This window comes from Sus scrofa, chromosome 1, assembly GCF_054392235.1.
Source record: "Sus scrofa isolate SSC_HxYL_T2T_F1_AM1 chromosome 1, Sscrofa_HxYL_maternal_Yorkshire_Landrace_v2.0, whole genome shotgun sequence".
NCBI lineage: Eukaryota > Metazoa > Chordata > Mammalia > Artiodactyla > Suidae > Sus > Sus scrofa.
In genome coordinates this window covers 260,891,523-260,911,734 of record NC_139383.1, presented here as the reverse complement: position 1 = coordinate 260,911,734, position 20,212 = coordinate 260,891,523, and the positions used below count along the sequence as shown (strand labels likewise).

The 20,212-nt window shown below is 41.4% G+C and overlaps 1 protein-coding gene across 6 annotated transcripts in view; it reads left to right on the top strand.

Annotated features, from left to right (window-relative positions):
• Window positions 1-20,212, top strand: part of CTNNAL1 (catenin alpha like 1) — a 73,010-nt gene that overhangs the window by 22,650 nt on the left and 30,148 nt on the right. For 2 of the 6 annotated variants that reach the window (XR_014825269.1, XM_084992322.1), the window contains exons 3-8: window positions 5,877-6,064; window positions 8,217-8,336; window positions 11,406-11,495; window positions 12,782-12,952; window positions 15,930-17,018; window positions 18,941-19,188. Coding sequence is in view for 3 of the 6 variants with exons in the window: in XM_084992322.1 (XP_084848448.1) it covers window positions 19,144-19,188 (45 nt within the window). In the remaining 3 variants the exon portion in view is untranslated. Of the gene's footprint in view, window positions 1-5,876; window positions 6,065-8,216; window positions 8,337-11,405; window positions 11,496-12,781; window positions 12,953-15,929; window positions 17,333-18,935; window positions 19,189-20,212 lie in introns of all 6 variants that reach the window. The other 4 variants (XM_003353601.5, XM_084992315.1, XR_014825280.1 and 1 more) reach the window with 3 other exon arrangements.

Below are 20,212 nucleotides of genomic sequence, written 5' to 3'. Positions count from 1 at the left end.
GCGGCTCGGATCTGGCATTGCTGTGGCTGTGGTGCAGGCTGCCAGCTACAGCTCCGATTAGACCCCTACCCGGGGAACCTTAATATGCTGCAGGTGCGGCCCTAAAAAGACAAAAGACAAAAAAAAAAAAAAAATTAAATTAAATTAAATTTAAAAAAAGAAATCTTTCTGCTAGTAAGGAGGAAATGAATAAATGAGGGCTGACTGAGAAAGAGTTGAGACTAAAGGCAGGGAGATTAATATGGAAGCTTTTCAAATAAACCAAGCTAGATGGAGCATAATGGAGGATAATATGAGAAAAAGAATGTATATGTATACATGCAACTGGGTCACCTTGCTGTACAGTAGAAATTGACAGAACACGCTGTAAACCAGCTATAATGGAAAAAAATAAAAATCATTTAAAAAAATAAATAAACCAAGCTAAACCAAAGCAGTGTCTTAGGGATATGAAAAGCACAAAGAGTACACTAAATATTCACTAAGGTGGTTAAATGCTAGAACTTGGTTATTGATTAAAGACAGGGGAGGATTCTGAGTTGACTCCTAAGTTTCTAGCCATTCTCTGGGATCTAGAATAGATGTTATGTGGGGAAAGGGAGGTGGCCTTATTCTATTCACAGTTTATATTTTGCCTGCCTATGAAGAGAGATTTTAAATAGCTTGCAATTAAACATGCATATTTAAGAAAACCATTAAAATAGGAGATGAAAATAAATATACTGGAAACTTCAGCCAACATTGTTACTCTAATAATTGAACATGAAATTTATCTTTGTACTTCCTGGAAGGCAAGACGAAAGTGTGGGAAAGAAAGGGTTATGTAATTCTCATTGTTTGTTGAAAGGAAACAAACCAGCTTGTCAAGAGGAGTGTGACTTTTTTTTCCTGGCACTAAATTATTGTGTGGGCACTTATACAACAGACATTATTACATAATGCAATGAATAGCCCAGCAGAAAGTGTAGAGATGTTCTTCATATTATTGTTTCTTAAGCAAACCCTTAATTTAAGCAAGAGTAGTTTTTTGGGGTTTCTTTTTTTTTTTTTTTTTTTTTGGTTTATTTTTTCTTTTTATGGCCGAACCCATGGTATATGGAAGTCCCCAGGCTAGGGGTCTGATAAGAGCCACAGCAATGCAGGATCCAGGCTGCGTCTGTGACGTACACCACAGCTCATGGCAACGCCAGATCTTTAAGCCACTGAGTAAGGCCAGGGATGGAACCAGTGATAAAGAACTAGGGCTTTGGAGTCAGACAGCCTGGTTTTTAGTCCCAGCTCTTCCATTTGCTAATGATGGGATACTGGGCAAACTACTAAACTTTTTAAAACCTCAATTTTCTTGTCTAATAAGATAGGGGTATTGTTAGTGTTTATGGAGGCGTTTTGATATAATGCATGTATGCAGTTGGCATGTGGAAAATGGTCAATAAATCTTTGTTATCATTATTATAATTTTGTTTGTTTTTTCCCCCATGTTGAACTTTTGCATTATATTTTTACTTCTTTTTAACTCGAGGTATAGTTGACATACAATATTATATTAGTTTCACGTGTACACTGTGATGATTCAAAATTTATATATTTTGTGTTTCCTTTTTTTTAGGGCCACACCCATGGCATGTGGAAGTTCCCAGGCTAGGGGTTGAATCAGAGCTGAAGCTGCTGGCCTACGCCACAGCCAAAGCAACGCCAGATCCAAGCCACATCTGTGACCTGTGCCGCAGCTTGCAGCATCACTGGATTCTTAACCCACTGAGCGAGGCCAGGGATCAAACCCTCGTCCTCATTGATACTAGCTGGGTTCGTTACCACTGAGCCACAGCGTGAACTCCTGGTAGTTGTATATATTGTGAAATGATCACCACAATAGGTCTTGTTAACATTCACACATAGTTACAACATTTTTTTCTTGTGATGAGAATTTAAGATTTACTCTTTAGAAATTTCAAATATGCAGCATAGTATTATTAACTGTGGTTGCCAGGCTGTAGGTTATATCTCCTGACTTATTTGTGTTATAACAGGAAGTTTGCATACAGCCCCTCTCTGCCCACCGTGCTTTTAGTTTTTACTTGTCTCCTAGACAAGTTTTATATTTTCTATGGGCACTCAATCAATATCTGTATTTGACTGACTTTGAGTTTTTACTTGAAGACATCACACTAACTCGTCACATATAACAAGTTAAAAAATGACCACCGTGAAGCTAGCTGTGAGATAGCTTTGTGATTTTGACAGGGAACTAATTTCTGAACAGTCTATGCTTGAACACCCTCATAATGTTAAGGAAGCATTTGACTTCGTTGGTGGAGCTAACCAGATGTTACCATCCCACATGCTTAGGGCTAAATGCCTAGGGTTTAGTCACAAAAAGGAACGTTTAAATAACTATGGCACAGGCTCATATGTAATATCTTTGATGACAGAGAGCTACAGGAAAAAGTAACATTTTCCAAGGGTGCAGAGGAAGCGTTTTTATACTTTTTGCTATTGGAAAATGACACTTTTCCTCTTGCCCCTTTCTCTGTGCATTGAAGTTGAATTCTAACCTCTTTTGGCTCTGTGTATTTTGCTGTTTAAACTTTGTTTTAGTTACCTCTTGCTGTGTAATATATTAACCCAAATTTAGCAACTTAAAACCGCATTAATTCCCTCACACAGTCTCTCAGGGTCAGAAATCAGGGAGCGGCTTAACCAGCTGGTTCTGGGTCGGTGTCACTCATTAGGTTGTCCTCAGGGTGTTGACCTGGCCTACGGTTATCTGAAGGTTTGACTGGACTGCAGCATCTGCTTTTAAGCTCCCTCTCTTGGTTCCTGGCAGGTTTCATGTTTTCGCTGACTGTTGACTGAAGGCCTCAGTTTCCCTTCATGTATGATTCTCTTAGCAATGGCTGCGTACAACGCATTAACTGGCTTCCCTCCGTGAAAGAGCAACCGAGACGGCTACCTCAGTGTCTTTAACAACCTAACTGGGGTGTAACATGCTACCGCTTCTGCCATGCCAGCTCTGGTGTGATGTGGGAGGAGGCAAATGGCGAGAGAACCAGGAGGCTCGTTGGGAGCCATCTTGGAGGCTGGTTACCACAGGCGTGGGCTGTCAGTAGAGCGTCAGCTCTTGTCGTGATACGTGGCCAAGCCCAATCTGATGGATTATCTTTTGGGCTTTCCTGTGTCACTTCAGATTTCTTACTGTCTGATCTTCTTCTTATTAAATGTATCATCTTCCTTCCCATGCTCTTCTGACTTTTTTAAGTGACTTAGGTTTATAAACTTGAAGCCATTTTTTTCATTTTTTTCTTTCCTTTTCACTGTTAAGGGACTAATTTTCTATTTTTTCCTCGGTACCTCCCAAATCATCTTTTTTATATCCTTATGGTATCATCCTAGTAAGATCCTTACCACTTTACACCTGCAATTAAAATAGCTACCTGAGGAGTTCCTGTTGTGGCTCAGTGGGTTAAGAACCCAACTAGTATCCATGAGGTTGCTGGTTCAATCCCTGGCCTCGCTCAGTGGGTTAAGGATCCCGTGTTGCCCCAAGCTGCTATGCAGGTTGCAGATGTAGCTTGGATCTGGCATTCCTGTGGCTGTGTCATAGGCCAGCAGCTACAGTCCCCATTGGACCCCTAGCCTGGGAATTTCCATATGCTACACATGCAGCCCTAAAGCGAAAAAGAAATAGCTGCCTGATTAGTACCTCGGCTCTGAACCTCTTCTTTCCAGTCTATTTTATATGCTTATATCTGACTAATCTTCCTAAATCTTGACTCCATCATGTCGTGCCTTGTGATCTGTTCATTAGAATTCAGATACTGGGAGTTCCCATCGTGGCGCAGTGGTTAACGAATCCGACTAGGAACCATGAGGTTGCGGGTTCGGTCCCTGCCCTTGCTCAGTGGGTTAACGATCCGGCGTTGCCGTGAGCTGTGGTGTAGGTTGCAGACGCAGCTCGGATCCCGCGTTGCTGTGGCTCTGGCGTAGGCCGGTGGCTACAGCTCCGATTCGACCCCTAGCCTGGGAACCTCCATATGCCGTGGGAGCGGCCCAAGAAATAGCAACAACAACAACAACAACAACAAAAAATAGACAAAAGACAAAAAAAAAAAAAAAAAAGAAGAATTCAGATACTTTTGGAGTTCCCTGGTGGCCTAGCGATTAAAGATCTGGTGTTGTCATTGATGAGGCATAGGTCACTGCTGTGGCGCAGATTCCATCCCTGGCCTGGGAATTTCTGCATGCCTCATGTGCAGGGAAAAAAAAAATCACTTTTGCTCAAGATCCTTAGCCTCTTGGGTGTATGTAATAATATTGACAAGAGGGCTTTTGTGAGAAAATCAATCCATTACTGATTTATTTAGGACTTTAAATTTGATCTTTAGGACTCAGATTTATTTAGGACTTTAAAAATGATCTTGAACATTACAAGATGAAAGTTTTATTTCTTTCATCTCGTTAATTTAAATAGTAAGGTTTAGGAAACATTATGATCTGGTTTCCCTTTGGGGGACAACAAATATTTGAATTGTTTTATTGATGATAAGGTTGTTCTATAGAAATCAGAAGGTTCTGATAGCAACAGTGAAGAAGAGACTTTTTCCAGAGGGTTGGGAGTTCATGTGGTGGAATGATTTATGCTGGGCATCGTAAGAAGTATAAATTCTGGATTTCCTGTTGTGGCTCAGCGGTAACAAATCCAACTAGTATCCATGAGGATGCGGATTTGATCCTTGGCCTGGCTCAGTGGGTTAAGGATTTCATGTTGCTGTGAGCTGTGGTGTAGGTCGGCAGCTGTAGCTCCAATTCAACCCCTAGCCAGGAAACTTCCAGTGCTGCAGGTGCAGCCCTAAAAAGAAAAAGAAAAAAAAAGTATGCATTCAAACAGCAAGCTTGTGGGGCAGCCTGTGATTTGTGCTCTTAGGAGAAACCCTTTTGTTTTGTCTTCCCACCCGGGGTCCAGGCTGCCCAATAGATGCACTTGCTTGTTTCCTTCTGCCAATGGATGGGTAATTCTTGCAGGCCCCGTTTTCACTGAGGATGCCTCCCTTTGGGGCCCCAAGCTGTGTATCTTCTCTCCCTTGGTATCTATAAAAGCCCAAGCCCCTTTAGGTTAGAGAGGTGGTCAGTGACCACCCTCCCACCAGCAGTACACACACACACACACACACACACACACACACCCCACACACACATCCTCCATCTCCTCACTCCTGGCTAAAGCCTGGGCAGCTGCTAACTGTTCTGCTTTTAGATTCTTCTTTAGTTATTGGCTCCTGGGATTTCTCTTACTTGATCTTATACCAGCAGGAGTCTTTGGGATCCTGTAGTTTGCCAGATGACTGGAAACAAAAGTTATGATATTTTTCAACCTCAGTGAAGGCAACAATTTTCCACAGTTCTTAGGACTGTGCCATTATCTTACCATTAGAGAGCGTTGTGTGAGAATCTTTATGTTCCTCAAGGAGAAGCTATTTCTGGTTCCTGAAACAAGGCCCCGAAGCCGAATTTCTACCTATTGAGTACATTACCTTAAAGATCAGAGGAAAGGATGGATTTTAATTTGTATGTCTTATTCTTTTTTTTTTTTGGTCTTTTTGCCGTTTCTTGTGCGCTCACTCGGCATATGGAGATTCCCAGGCTAGGGGTTCAATTGGAGCTGTAGCCACCGGTCTACGCCAGAGACACAGCAACACCAGATCCGAGCCATGTCTACGACCTACCCCACAGCTCAAGGCAACGCCAGATCCTTAACCCACTAAGCAAGGCCAGGGATCGAACCCGCAACCTCTTGGTTCCTAGTCAGATTTGAGCCACGATGGGAACTCCTTGTATGTCTTATTCTTAATTTAACTTCCTCCCCTTGCCTTTCTTCTTAGGAGAAACAATTGCAGCACTTACAGATGTAGGCAGCATGAATCATCCAGAATCTGACAGCCAGATCACAATTTTTACAGACAAATCAGGAGTTATAAAAGCTGCAAGATTACTTCTTTCTTCAGTGACCAAAGTGTTGTTGCTGGCAGATCGAGTAGTCATTAAGCAGATAATACGATCGAGAAATAAGGTACTTGCTTTTCTGAGGTTTCTATTTGTTTGTTTCAGGGTTGTTCAAAAAGTCTCTTGTTTTGTTTTAGGTTAATTGCAGATAATTTGGCGATGCTTGTCTATTTTACCTGTTTATTATTCCGTCTATAGTTTAAAAAGTAGTGTTTCATCTATACCTGTAACTCCTAAATGTGTGTACTGGGCCTAACTTCTGACTGCAAATACTGTTTCTTCTCTGAAAACCATTATCTACTTGTTGAGGCTTATTGGTGAGAACTTTCCACGTTACTAATTTGGGAGGAAAAGCTGAGCACCACGACAGTGTATGTAGAAACCTTGCTGATAAAAATACTGAATTCCCCTGTCCCATGTTTTTCCAAGACATAAAGTAACAGTTTATAAGCTTAAGAAAAAGTGCAGTCACCTGAAACCACAATTATCCGCACTACGGAATTTCTATATGCAAAGTCCCTAAAGATGCCTCAATAAGCACAAAACTTAGAGAACAGATTTCAACTCCTCCAGTCTAGACCTCCTCTAGTCTCGCAGATAACACCCATGCTTCCTCATCATCCTGAAGCCAGGGTGTCTATAAATCGCTTCTTCCCCTGGATAATTCCCTAGGCAAGGAGGAAGGCAATCAGCCAGAGAAGGGATTCTCCCACGAGTTTGAGGACAAAATTACCTTGCCAGTATTGAGTGACTTGATAAGTGTAATTTTTTTTTTTTTTTCCAGGGCTGCACCCATGGCATATGGAAGTTCCCTGGCTAGGGGTTCAATCACAGCTCCAGCTGCCAGCCTGCACCACAGCCACAGCAACACGTCTGCAACCTACACTGTAGCTCATGGTAACACGGGATCCTTAACCCACCGAGCAGGGCCAGGGATTGAACCTGTGTCCTCATGGATACCATTCAGGTTCTTAGATAAGTGTAAGTTTATGGAGAAGAAGAAATTGTAGAGGCGGATTGGGCAGTGCTGGGGAATAGGGAAAAAAACCTTCCTGTCTTTGGGAGACAGAGGTTGTGCTCGGTGGTGGCAATCTGCCTTATCTCCATTAGTCGCCTGGACTTCCTGAGCTGCCAGGGCAGATTAACACGCCAAACATCCATCATATCCTCATTAAAAATAAGTAAACACAGGATATCTGTGTTTTCTTTACCTATCTTGGTCTGACTAAAACTAATCCAGTACTGTTATTTCAGAGAAAAGTATTTGAAAATATGTTTCACATCTATTTACTTTACTTCTGCTGTCAAGAGAACACATGCCATTGTCCCCTGGCCCTGTTACAGACATGCTCTCTATCCTCCTGGGCTGCCCGAAGCTTCTTGGCAGTTAACTTCTTCAACACAGGCAGTTTCTGACGGATCCAAATCCTCTGTTTTCCCCCTATTGAAGTCCTAAATCTCCCTTTCCAGGCCTCACTCTGCAGGTGCCCTTCCTTCCACTGTTCCCTCAGTCTTGCTCCCTGAACCTTAAAGCTTCTGTGCATCACGTTTTATCCTCGTTCTCTGAAGATTTCATTCCCTTGGTCCTGCCCATCCCGACCTTCTCTAGACTATGCTACAGAAACTATCTTTTTCTCTTGTGTATTTCTCCTTTCTTTTCCTTTTTTTTTTTTTTTTTTTTTTTTTTTTTGTCTTTCTGTCTTTTTAGGGCTGCACCTGCAGCATGTGGAAGTTCCCAGGCTAGGGGTCTAATTGGAGCTGTAGCCGCCAGCCTACACCACAGCCACAGCAATGCGGGATCCAAGCCGTGTATTCGACCTACACCACAGGTCATGGCAGTGCTGGATCCTTAAGCCACTGAGCAAGGCCAGGGATCGAACCCTCAACCTCACGGTTCCTAATTGGATTTGTTTCTTCTACACCGCAACGGGAACTCCCTATTCTTTTTCCTTTTAATTTTCAAGTAAGCGCTAGTCTTCCCGTACTAAAAACAAAACAAAACAACAACAACAAGAAAAACCCAACCATTCCCTAGATGACTCTAATCTTTGAATCGGCTTCTATTTCTCTGAGCCCCTCCCTCCCTGTCTTCTCCTCAGACTCCTCCTCAGCTCTCCTGAAGAATTTAGAATTTCTCTTTTTTCCCTTTCTGCACTCAGGCTTGATATCTCATCTCTTTCATATTTACACCCAGTAATAAAATATTCTCTGCCTTGCAGGTTCTTGCAACTATGGAAAGACTAGAGAAAGTGAACAGCTTTCAAGAGTTTGTCCAAATATTCAGCCAGTTTGGAAATGAAATGGTGGAGTTTGCACATCTCACTGGAGATAGACAAAATGTATGTATTTACCACATTTTAAAATACTCAAATACATGCATACTTTTCAATTTGAATGGACGTAGGATCTTTGTGATCACTTGGGTTGGTTTCTTTGCTTTTTCAATCTGTAACCTTGGTCTTGAAAGCCTTTCCTAAATAAGCCAGGTCAAAGTAGATCTGCATGTCTTTTTTTGCACACAGATAACAGTTAAATATGTTCCCACCTCACATACAGGGAAGGGTCACACTTGCCTTCAAAGCCCAACTCAAGCGCTTCCTCTTTTATAGATCTTTCCATTTGACTCTTCTACCAGAGCCGAGGCAAATAAATGAGCATCATACATATATATATTGTTTGTTATATATCTCTGTTATTATTCTTTCTGTAATTTCTAATATATTATTCTGTTATTATATCTTTCTATAATTGTTCTACATTAGATTAACAGTAATACCCAAGCATTGGGTTATTTGCATCAGATATATGATAGCTACTTAATATTCATAATCTCATTTAATTCTCAAAACATCCCTGTAAGGTAGGTATTGTTCTTACTCTTCCACATTTGAGGAAACTGAACTTGAGAAGATAACAGACTTTCCCAAGGTCACTCTTCTAGCAGATCGAACTCAATTACATCTGATTCTAAAGCCCGTAGTTTTCGAACTGCCCCGTGGTATCAGTTCTTAGTAGGTCTCTTCCCCAATTCCGACTGTAAGTCCTGAAATTTAGGGAGGAGGAAGAGCGTATTAAATCCAGAATTGATTTTTCCTTATTGGGATACTCGTGCCTGAGTCCATCTTGCCAAGTTAAATATGTAATTGACCGCTTCTTGAGATGCTTTGGTTTAGGCCTGTAGACCGTAGTTTTGAGTGTGAACTGTGCTGGTTGCAGCTAGAGTTGGAAGGGGGATATTGCCCTGGAAAGTGGCAGGCTCGGAGTTCCCATCATGGCTCGGTGGAAACGAATCTGACTAGCATCCACGAGGATGCAGGTTCGATCCCTGGCCTTGTTCAGTGGGTTAAGAATCTGGCGTTACGGTGAGCTGTGGTGCAGGTTGCAGGCATGGCTCGGATCCCACGTTGCTGTGGCTGTGGTGTAGGCCAGCAGCTACAACTCCAATTCAACCCCTAGCATGGGAACATTCATATGCTGTGGGTTTGGCCCTAAAAAAATAAAAAAAACTGGCAGGCTGGATTATATGCTTCACTTAGTGTTTCTTGGACCATCTGGGTTTAATGAAGCCTCTGTTTTGTCCTGTGGACCAGCCATCTAACAGATTGAAATGCAATCTTTTTTTGATCATTTGCCATCACCATACAATATATGATGTAATGTATGGTTTACAAGTGTTGCGTATGGCATACACACTGAATGCATTGTCAAGTAGACCCACAAATTTTTTTTTTTGCTAGAAATCCTGTCTAGTAGGTTCAAGGTGAGGAACGGTGCAAATTTTAGAAGCGACCTCAACCTTTATTTTTGGTAGATGCTTCTGATGTATGATAATCATCTGTAAGACACAGTCCTTTGGCATGTGACCTTGTATCCTGAAATAGCTTTTGGATTTTGTGCAGTTTCTCATGTACTAGATGTAATTTTGTTTCTTTCTTTCCTGGGAAAGCTGTATTGGGATGCAGTGAGTGAGAGTGATATTATTATAGGGGTAACTTTGAATTCACTCTAATTTTTTGAAACAAATAAAGAGCAAATCATTTTCAAAACTTTAGGTCTTTGTTATTTGTAAGAAAGTACTTTTTACCTAACTCACAAATGAGAAAAACTGACTAAAGTGACAGGTGAAAATTTTATATAATCCACATTTGAGTTTCCATAGTAAAGTTTTTGGAACACAACCATGTTAATTTGTTTATTATTAATTGTATTGTTAATTGTATTATTTGTTTATTAAGTGTTTATTGTTAATTGTTTATTATTTGTATTGTTAATCATTAATTTGTTTATTATATGTATTGTCTAGGGTTGGGGTTAGTTATACTATAATAACAGAATTAAGTAGTGTTTCAGAGACCGAATGACACAGAAAGCCTCAAAAATTTATTATCTGGCCTTTTATTGAAAATTTTTGCTGACTTCTGATTTAGATGGTATAACCAAAATATTATAAGATTATTTAGTTGTAGATTTGATCAGCAATATTTGGGGACCTTTTGTGCTAGCACACATTCAATATCAAGGGCTCTATGAAGAGAAACCAAAAGCAGAAAATCAAAACACAGTGCCTATTTCAGAGTTTATATTCTAGTTAGGGGAAATTATATACCCAAGAAACATTTTTTTTTTGGCTGTGCCTACAGGATGGAGAAATTTCTGGGCCAAGGCTTGAACCTGAGCCACAGCAGTGACAATGCCAAATTCATCTTAAAAAAATTTTAGAGCAGCACATTGGCTAAGTTTCGGACCAAAAAAACTCATATTGACATGAATAAACACTTATGGGATGCTGTAGCTGGAATTAATCAGACGTGGTCCCTGAAAGAGTTGATTTTAAGTGTCTATTTTGAAGGAAATAATAGTTCATAAATGCTCAATAATAAGTCACTTTAATTAAAGCTTAGGATGGGATGGTTGCTTCTGGTTAGGAGTGAAGTGTGTTCATGTGGGCACAAGAATGTCAGGTGTGCAGGCCACCAGAATGTGAGCCATGTAGCAGCTTCCTCTAGGTCACAGTTCCTGGCTCTGCTGCCCTTAGCAAGCTCAACCGTTTCTTTCCACTTTATTGTGTTGATGTATTCAATTGAAGTGATGACATTTTATATAAAGTTTTATTGTGGGTTTTTTTTTTCACTTTGTTTTTAAAATTAATGTTGTGGGCTTGGCCAAAAAAAGGTTAGTTAATATTATTATTGAATAAATGACTTCTCAAGAAATTGAATTGTTGGAGTTCCCTGGTGGCCTAGTGGTTAAGGATCCTCAGTGTTGTCACTGCTGTGTCTCAGGTCACTGCTGTGGCGCAGGTTCGATCCCTGGCCTGAGAACTTCGGCATGCCAAAAAAAGAAAAAAGGATAGAAATTGGATTGTTTACATGATCCTAGACTGCTCCGTGATTTTATTTTATCTTTAGGATTTGAAAGATGAAAAGAAAAAGGCAAAAATGGCAGCAGCTAGGGCAGTTCTTGAAAAGTGTACAATGATGCTTCTCACCGCTTCGAAGGTAAGAAAATTTTAGTTTTTTTACTGTGTGGTAAATTAATTAGAAAACCTGGTTAAATACATCCAGTTCATATATTTTACATTTAAAAAGATCAGTGTGACAAGTTAGAACATAGGCTCTGTTAGTCAAATTGCAGCTCTCCTTTAATGAGAATGTTAACATCTTTCCCTGGCTCCAAACATCTGGTAATCCACGAGTCAGCTTTGATTGAGCAACTCAGCAGAAGATGGCTTATTCCATTCTGTGAATTGAGAGGCCTGTCACACACGGCCACTGCCTGCAGGGTCTTGCTGGTCTCGTTGGGGAGCCAGCACACGTGCTCTAGAAAAAGCTAGGCAAGTTAGAATCTGCTCAGGAGCAATGGAGTATTAAGTCAGCCCTCAGTTTGTTTACTCTAAATTCATACCTCTAAGTCCTTATTCTAATTTTAACACATTTGTCAATCAAGAGCTTGCACTTCCAGACATTAATCAGCCAGCAAATTGGTATACTTCAAGAATGAACTAGTAGGAGTTCCCGTCATGGCACAGCGGAAACTAACCCAACTAGACTAGTATCCATGAGGATGCAGCCTCCATCCCTGGCCTCGCTCAATGGATTGGGGATCTGACCTTGCAGTGAGCTGTGGTGTAGGTTGCAGACGCAGCTCGGATCCTGTGTTGCTGTGGCTGTGGTGTAGGCTGGCAGCTGTAGCTCTGCTTCAACCCCTAGCCTAGGGATCTCCATATATGCTATGGGTGAGGCTCTAAAAAAAAGAAGGAATTAGTGACCCTCTCATTAGCAGTTTGTTTGGAATTGTTTTCTGTTTAGAATATTGACTTAGGCTAGGATCAGAGAAGCCCCAGAAACAGAATTCCCTGGAGTCTGCTTGGAAGTCTCTGTGCATAGCTAGGCCCTGGAGCAGTTTTTCCTTTACGTCATTTTTATAAGTCAGAGACATCTACAGTTGTAAAACATTTGTTCACTTTTCCTCATTCTAAGCGCTTACATGTGTAAGGCAATATTTTACAAGGTTTAATCATGATGAAGATTTTTTTTCAAAACTTTTAAGTGAACATACTGAATTATAAAAATAAAGTTTTGCACTCTGCCTTTTTCACTTAACCTTGCTATCGCTTTTTACTCATCCTGCTTCCACTTGTAGTGAGGAGAAGCAGCTGGGTGAGCCAGGGACACAGGAGATTTTGGTAAAGAACCATTTTTATTAGCATGACATGTTCTCTGTAAGATTTTGTGTATTATGATGCGGGCCAAATCCTAACATAATATTTTCAATTGTTTCAAAGACATGTCTCAGGCATCCCAACTGTGAATCAGCCCATAAAAACAAAGAAGGAGTATTTGACCGAATGAAAGTGGCCTTGGACAAGGTCATTGAAATTGTGACAGAATGCAAACCAAACGGAGAGACTGACATTTCATCTATCAGTATTTTTACTGGAATTAAAGAATTCAAGGTAAGTATAGAGAGAATGTATTTTGGCTTCTTCTTGCCATTTTATTTTATTTTATTTTATTAATTTATCTTACTTTTTGTCTTCTTAGGGCCATACCCAAAGCATATAGAAGTTCCCAGGCTAGCATTTGACTTTAGAGCTACAGCTGTCAGCCTATACCACAGCCACAGCAACACAGGATCTGAGCCACGTCTGCGATGTCTATAGCACAGCTCACAGCAATGCCGGATTCTTAACCCTCTGAGCGAAGCCAGGGATCGAACCTGCATCCTCATGGATACCAGTCCAGTTTGTTACTGCCGAGCCACAACTAGAACTTCCTTTCTTGCCATTTTATTTTATTTTATTTTTTTAGTTTTTGGTCTTTTTGCCTTTTCTAGGGCTGCTCCCTTGGCATATGGAGGTTCCCAGGCTAGGGGTTGAATCGGAGCTGTAGCCGCCAGCCTATGCCAGAGCCACAGCAACTTGGGATCTGAGCCATGCCTGCGACCTACACCATAGCACACGGCAACGCCAGATCCTTAACCCACTGAGCAAGGCTAGGGATCGAACTTGCAACCTCATGGTTCCTAGTCAAATTCATTAACCACTGCGCCATGACAGGAACTCCTCTTGCCATTTTAAAGAAGCATCATTATATGTAGTGTCCAGAGGTTTGTGTAATATTTTATTAATATTTTATTTTATTCCATATGCCTGCGGCATATGGAAATTCCCAGGCCAGAGATCGAACCAAAGCCACAGCAGTGACAATGCTGAGTCCTTAACCAGTAGGCCACCAGGGAACTCCTCAAGGTTTTGTTTTTTTGTTGTTTTTTTTGTCTTTTTGACATTTCTTGGGCCGCTCCCATGGCATATGGAGTTTCCCAGGCTAGGGGTCTAATCGGAGCTGTAGCTGCCAGCCTACGCCAGAGCCACAGCAATGCGGGATCCGAGCCGCATCTGCGACCAACACCACAGCTCACGGCAACGCCGGATCGTTAACCCACTGAGCAAGGCCAGGGATCGAACCCTCAACCTCATGGTTCCTAGTCGGATTCGTTAACCACTGTGCCACGACGGGAACTCCATCGAGTTTTTATTACTGAGAGGACTCTTAGGAGTTCCCATCATGCCTCAGTGGTAATGAATCACAGTGGCATCCATGAAGATGCACGTTTGATCCCTGGATTCGCTCAGTGGGTTAAGGATCTGGCATTGCTATGAGCTGCAATGTGGATCGCAGACACAGCTCAGATCCCACGTTACTGTGGCTGTGGTGTAGGCCAAGCAGCTACAACTCCAATTTGACCACTAGCCTGGGAACCTCCATATGATGTGGGTATGGACCTAAAAAAAACCAAAAACTAAAATAAAAACATATATGTTCTCTTTAAAGAAAAAAATTAAAGAACATGTAACATAAATGGTCAGTGGTTAACATGACTGATTTTTATGTTCTAATTCTGTTTAAGTTCCGAAATTCTCAGGCTCTCATTGTCAATTCCATACCTCACTTTTATCCGTGTTCTTTCCTCACTTAAAAAAAAAAAACCAAAAAAACAAAAAAACTATGTCTCTGTAGGACAGAGTTATTACTTGAGCCAAGAAAAGAAGGGGAAGCTGTTACTTCCCTCAGCCCTCCCAATCTTTCCAAATCTAGTATTTTCATGGGTCATGTTAAAATGGGTCATCTGTCCCATTTTAATTTGAAATAATATTTATGAAAAGACTTTAAAGTGTGAAACAAATGTAAGCTTTCCTTATCACCTCAAGAGTTGTTCCCTTGGAGTTCCCATCATGGCTCAGCGGTAATAAACCTGAATAGTATCCATGAGGACGCAGGTTTGATCCCTGGCCTCGCTCAGTAGGTTAAGGATCTGGTGTTGCCATGAGCTGTGGTGTAGGTCGCAGATGTGGTTTGGATCTCCAGTGGCTGTGGCTCTGGTGTAGGCTGGGAGTTGTAGCTCCAATTCAAACCCTAGCCTGGGAACTTCCATATAACGTGGGTGTGCCCCTAAAAAGACAAAAAACAACAAGAAGAAGAATTGTGCCCACAATTACGACCATCACCAGTTTCTGCCTCTTGGCCCACATTGGCGAGAGGGTGAGTCAAGTTGAAGTGATAGCGCATCTGAGAAAGCTGAGGAAGAAGATTGTGCTAATGAACATGTGTTCATCCCACATGCATGGAACTCTGAACACAGGATGGCTGGAGTGAAAGGAGCTTTAGGAACCCAGGGAGGTGAGATAGACTGTTAGAAAGATATGTAGAGACAGAACTCTGGAAAGTTTTGTGCCATGCGATACAAGTTTGGGCCAGGTTTTATAGGTGATGAGGAGTGAATTAGCGGGAGGTGGCAATATTCGAAGGTGTCCACTCCAGAAGGATTACATAGGCCCCTGGCAGAAAATGTTCTGGTCAGGCAAAGTACCATTGGGGACATAGACAAAATGTAGGGGAGACCAGTTAGCTGACTACAGAAGTTTTGCTAAATTAATGAAGGAAATACCAATACCTTTTTCAGTCCTTTCTATACCCCACTCCCTGTACCCTCTTCGCCCTGGGCTCAACACGTATTAATATTTGGCTATAACATCTTCTAGGACTTTGCCTTGATGTTTTCTCAGATAGCAAACCTTTTATGTGGAGGCCGCTTGATTTTTCCTACTGGTTGCTAGATGATAACGCTCCTTCTACCTTCGTATTTACTAATCTTATAGGCATACTTAACATCAACCATAGGAATGAAACTCTGCCTGGCCTTAGGTGCCTCTTGAGCAATGTGTCCTCCTGGGTTAGCGGACAATAAAGTCATCACTGGAGGCTGTGTTTCTCTTGCGCTTTCAGGCAGGGAAAGAAATTGCTAACATCATCCTGGGCCCTGGAGGGCAAAGCAGTTATGAATAGACTCAGTCTCACTGTCGGTGGCTATATTCCCCCCGAAGATCTGGTTAGGTGGGAATGTTAACTCATATATATCCTTCCTGTTCTCAGATGAATATTGAAACTCTTCGGGAGAATCTTTATTTCCAGTCCAAGGAGACCCTCTCTGCGACATTGGAAGCCCTCTTGGAGCGCACAGAGGACTTCACTGATTGTGCCTACACCAGCCATGAGCACCGGGAACGCATCTTGGAACTGTCCACTCAGGCGAGGCTGGAACTGCAGCAGTTAATTTCTGTGTGGCTTCAAGCTGTAAGAACTTTATTTCATCCAAGTAAATCTTATGTAATAGCTTTCCTGTAGCGTTCTGAGAGTTGTGGCAGGTACTGTAATCACTGAGGGTATGGCGGTGATCCAGAATGGGACGAGAATGGCTCATCCCTCATCCCATTTCTGCCTCCTGCTTGGCCAGAGCATCCTCCCCCCAACCCCCCCAGCTCCCGCCAGCACACACAGTACTTGACATTTCTAGGCCTGTCGTTTCTCATCCTGGCCAGTCCGGTTTCTGTGCCACCGTCACCATCACTGGTTCACGCTGTTGTTCCTACTGTTCCACCAAACTCACCTCTGGAAAGTTCCTCCCCAGAATGCTTCTTCAGAGTGAAGAGCAGAGGAGTAGCCCCTGCCTAGAAGGTCCTGGGACCTGGGTCTCACTGCCAGATGTGCACAGTTCTTCACTCTGAGGACAGCTGATTTAGACACAGTGGTTTAGAAACCTTATTGAGGTCGAGACAAGGGTAGATCCAGCTGGCAGGTAAAAGATTTTTCACCCTCTCACAGATTCCTGGTCCCAAATTAGTGGGCAGCCACTCAAAGAGCTTTAACAGGCTGCTGGTGTGCTTCAAACATAGGAGTTATTTGGGCAAGAATGGCAAAGACTAACATGTGGGACCACACAGGAAGGGCGTGCACAGTCTCTCATAGTGGATTACAGATGGGTAGGGTACAGCCGTGAGACGTGTCTTTGGCACTGCTTATTTATTTCTTAGACCTAGGGAATGTCCAAAAAAGTATTTACTGTGGTTTACTGCAGACAGGAGATAGAACAAATCTAGGAATGGTGGACAAAAGCCTGGGCAGTAAAGATGAGGAAGGATGGATGTGCCTGAGAGGGTCCAGCAGTCTGCTTTCTTATGAAGAGCTGATTTACGAATGGAGACTAGTATAAACCACAGACTTCTCTCATAGGTTCTTGGCATCACAACATTGCAAATGCTCCTATTAACAGGGAAACTTAACAAGGGTAGAGTAGCGTCAGGGATAAAAGTAATATTTTGTGTTTAGTTTGAATTATCTGTGTGATAGTTCAGCCTGAAGTGTAGATTGCTTCAGTATTAAATTTTACCCAACGTGCCATATAGAGTTTCTGTGAGGACACGCTCTCAATGTTGCGAATCTAGTTCTGTCACAACTTAAATTTGCAATTAGTTGGGAGTTCCCTTTGTGGTTCAGTAGTAACGAACCCAGCTAGTATCCATGAAGACACAGGTTCGGTCCCTGGCCTTGCTCAGTGGGTCAAGGATCCTGCGTTGCTGTGAGCTGTGGTGCAGGTCACAAATGGATCTGGTGTTGCTGTGGCTGGTGTAGGCAGGCCACTGCGGCTCTGATTTGACCACTAGCCTGGGAACTTCCTTGTGCCACGGGTGTGGCCCTAAAAAGACAAAAAAAGTAAAGTAAAAATTTGCAGTTAGCACCTTTCACATCCTTCACGAGCCGTTGGATCTCTGCTTCTGCATGTCAGATGTGTTGTTCATTCGTTTGCTTTTTTAAGCAGTTGTTACTGAGTACCTTTTATATGCCAGGTACCGGAAATCTAAAAATGAATGAGGTAAAATCTTTGCCGGCCAGAATTTTGCAATGTAGAACGATGTGAGAAGGTATGAGACAAGTACAAAACTTTGAAAATATCCTAAGAGAAGGTACAGATCATGTGGTGAGAGAGTTTGAAAGAGCGAATTTCTGTTTAGCAAGCGGAATCAAGAAGCTTCATGAAAAGACTAGACATTTATCTTTGATTTATTTATTCATTCGAAGAATTAAATACCTGCTACCTACCATTTGCTGTGCCAGATATTGTGCATTCAGTAGTGAGCAAAATAAATGTGATCTAGCCTTCATGGAACTTGCCAAGGCTGAGTGAAGAAGATAGATTTTTATTTTATTTTATTTTATTTTATTTTAACTTTGTTTTAATTAAAGTGTAGTTGATTTACAATGTGTCAATTTCTGCTGTGCAGGAAGATAGATTTTTAGACAAAAAAATCAAAAAAGTAAAGATATAATTGCAAACCAGGATGATTCTTTAGAGAAAAGGTTTGAGTAAGAAGAACGTCCAATCTAGATTGTGTGATCTAAGAAGGACTTTCTGAGAAAGAGGCGTTTATGTAAGGACTTGAAGATGAATGGGGTTTTAATTTTTACCTAAGGTAACTGAAGAGATGAGCATTCTAGGCAGAAGATCAAAAACAGATTTGTTTTAGACATGATAAATTTATTAAAGAAAATTACATTTAAAAAATTTACCTGTTTAAAGTTAGAGTAGAAAATATTACTAATTAAAATTCTTTTTCCCACTCTAACCATAAAAAGGAATTTTTTTTTTTTTTTTTTTAGGGCCGCACCTGTGGCATATGAAAGTTCCCAGCCTACACCACAGCCATAGCAACCATATCCAAGCCATGTCTGCCACCTATGCTACAGCTCAACTCAACACTTGATCCTTAACCCACTGAGTGAGGCCAGAAATTGAACCCACATCTTCATGGATACCAGTTGGGCTTATTACTGCTGAGCCACAAGAGAAATTCCCAGATGGATTTTTAAAATGCACTTTTCTTATAGTTCACAGAATGATATTAAAAATGTATTATTATTATTATTTTGTCTTTTGTCTTTTTAGGGCTGCAACTGAGACACATGGAGATTCCTAGGCTAGAGGTTGAATAGGAGCTGTAGCCACCGGCCTACACCACAGCCACAGCAACACCAGATCCGAGCTGTATCTGCGACCTACACCACAGCTCACGGAAACACCAGATATTTAACTCACTGAGTGAGGCCAGGGGTCGAACCTGTGTCCTCATGGATGCTAGTCACGTTAATTTCTGCTGAGCCATGACAGGAACTCCATAAAAATTTATTATTATTTATAGTTTGAGGAGAATTGGAATTACCAGATGAAAAGGATGAGTAACTCTTCACATATACTTTTAAAACTTTCTAGCAAAGCAAGAAAACAAAAAGCATCGCCGAAGAACTGGAACTCATGATACTGAAAATCAGCCACAGCCTCAATGAACTTAAGAAAGAAGTAAGTATAGCTTGAAATCTAGCCTCTTTTAATTCTTTGCAAGTTGTCATGTGGTATGGTATGTATAAAACTGCCTTAGTATTAGTGTGTTCCTACACCTAGAAAATGGTTTAAAAAGTTTTCCTAGGACCTAGTTATTTTGAAGGCACTGTGTTATTAGTGCCATCATTTCTCTTTCAAATCCTTAACTGCTAGACCACCAGGGAACTCCAGTGCTGTTACTCTCAAAGCGTGTACACAAATGTTTACAACAGCCCCAAACAGGAAGCAATAAATTTCCATCACCAGGAGAATTGATAAATAAATGAATTTTGATATAACTATACTAAATACTATTTAGCAACAAAAAGGAACAGTATTACAACTCTCCTGTGGCTCAGCCAGTTCTTCATGTGGCAGTTCCCAGGCTAGGAGAACATTCCACAGGCACGGCCATGAAAAAAAAGTACAGCATTAATACTGTAATGATATGGATGAATTGCTTAACCATTACACTAAGTGAAGGAAGTCAGACACAAAAAATATGTGTGTGTATAATTCTGTTTAGAAGAAATTCTTTAAAAAGGCCAAGCAGGAGTTCTCTTGTGGCACAGCAGTTTAAGGATCTGGCACTGTCACTGCAATGGCCTGGGCTACTGCTGCGGCACAGGTTCAATCCCTGGTCCAGAAACTTCCGTGTGCCGTGTTTGTGGCCAAAAAGAAAAAGGCCAAACCATTTATAGTGACAGAAAAAAGATCAGCAGCTTCTGGGGTCGGAAGTTGGGAGATATTTACTATAGAAAGGCATGGGAAAACTCTTTGGAGTAATGGAAATGTCATAAATATTGATTATGGTGATAACTACTTGGATGTAAATGTTTGTCAAAACTCTTCAAACTGTATCCGCGGTACGTTTTGTTGTATATAAAATTATGCCTTAATAAAGTTGATTTTTTTTAAATACTCTTTTGGTCGAGAAGATTTCCCTGTTCCCTGGATAAACGCTTTATTAGCTAATGACATATTCGGTAGGCGAAAGTCACTT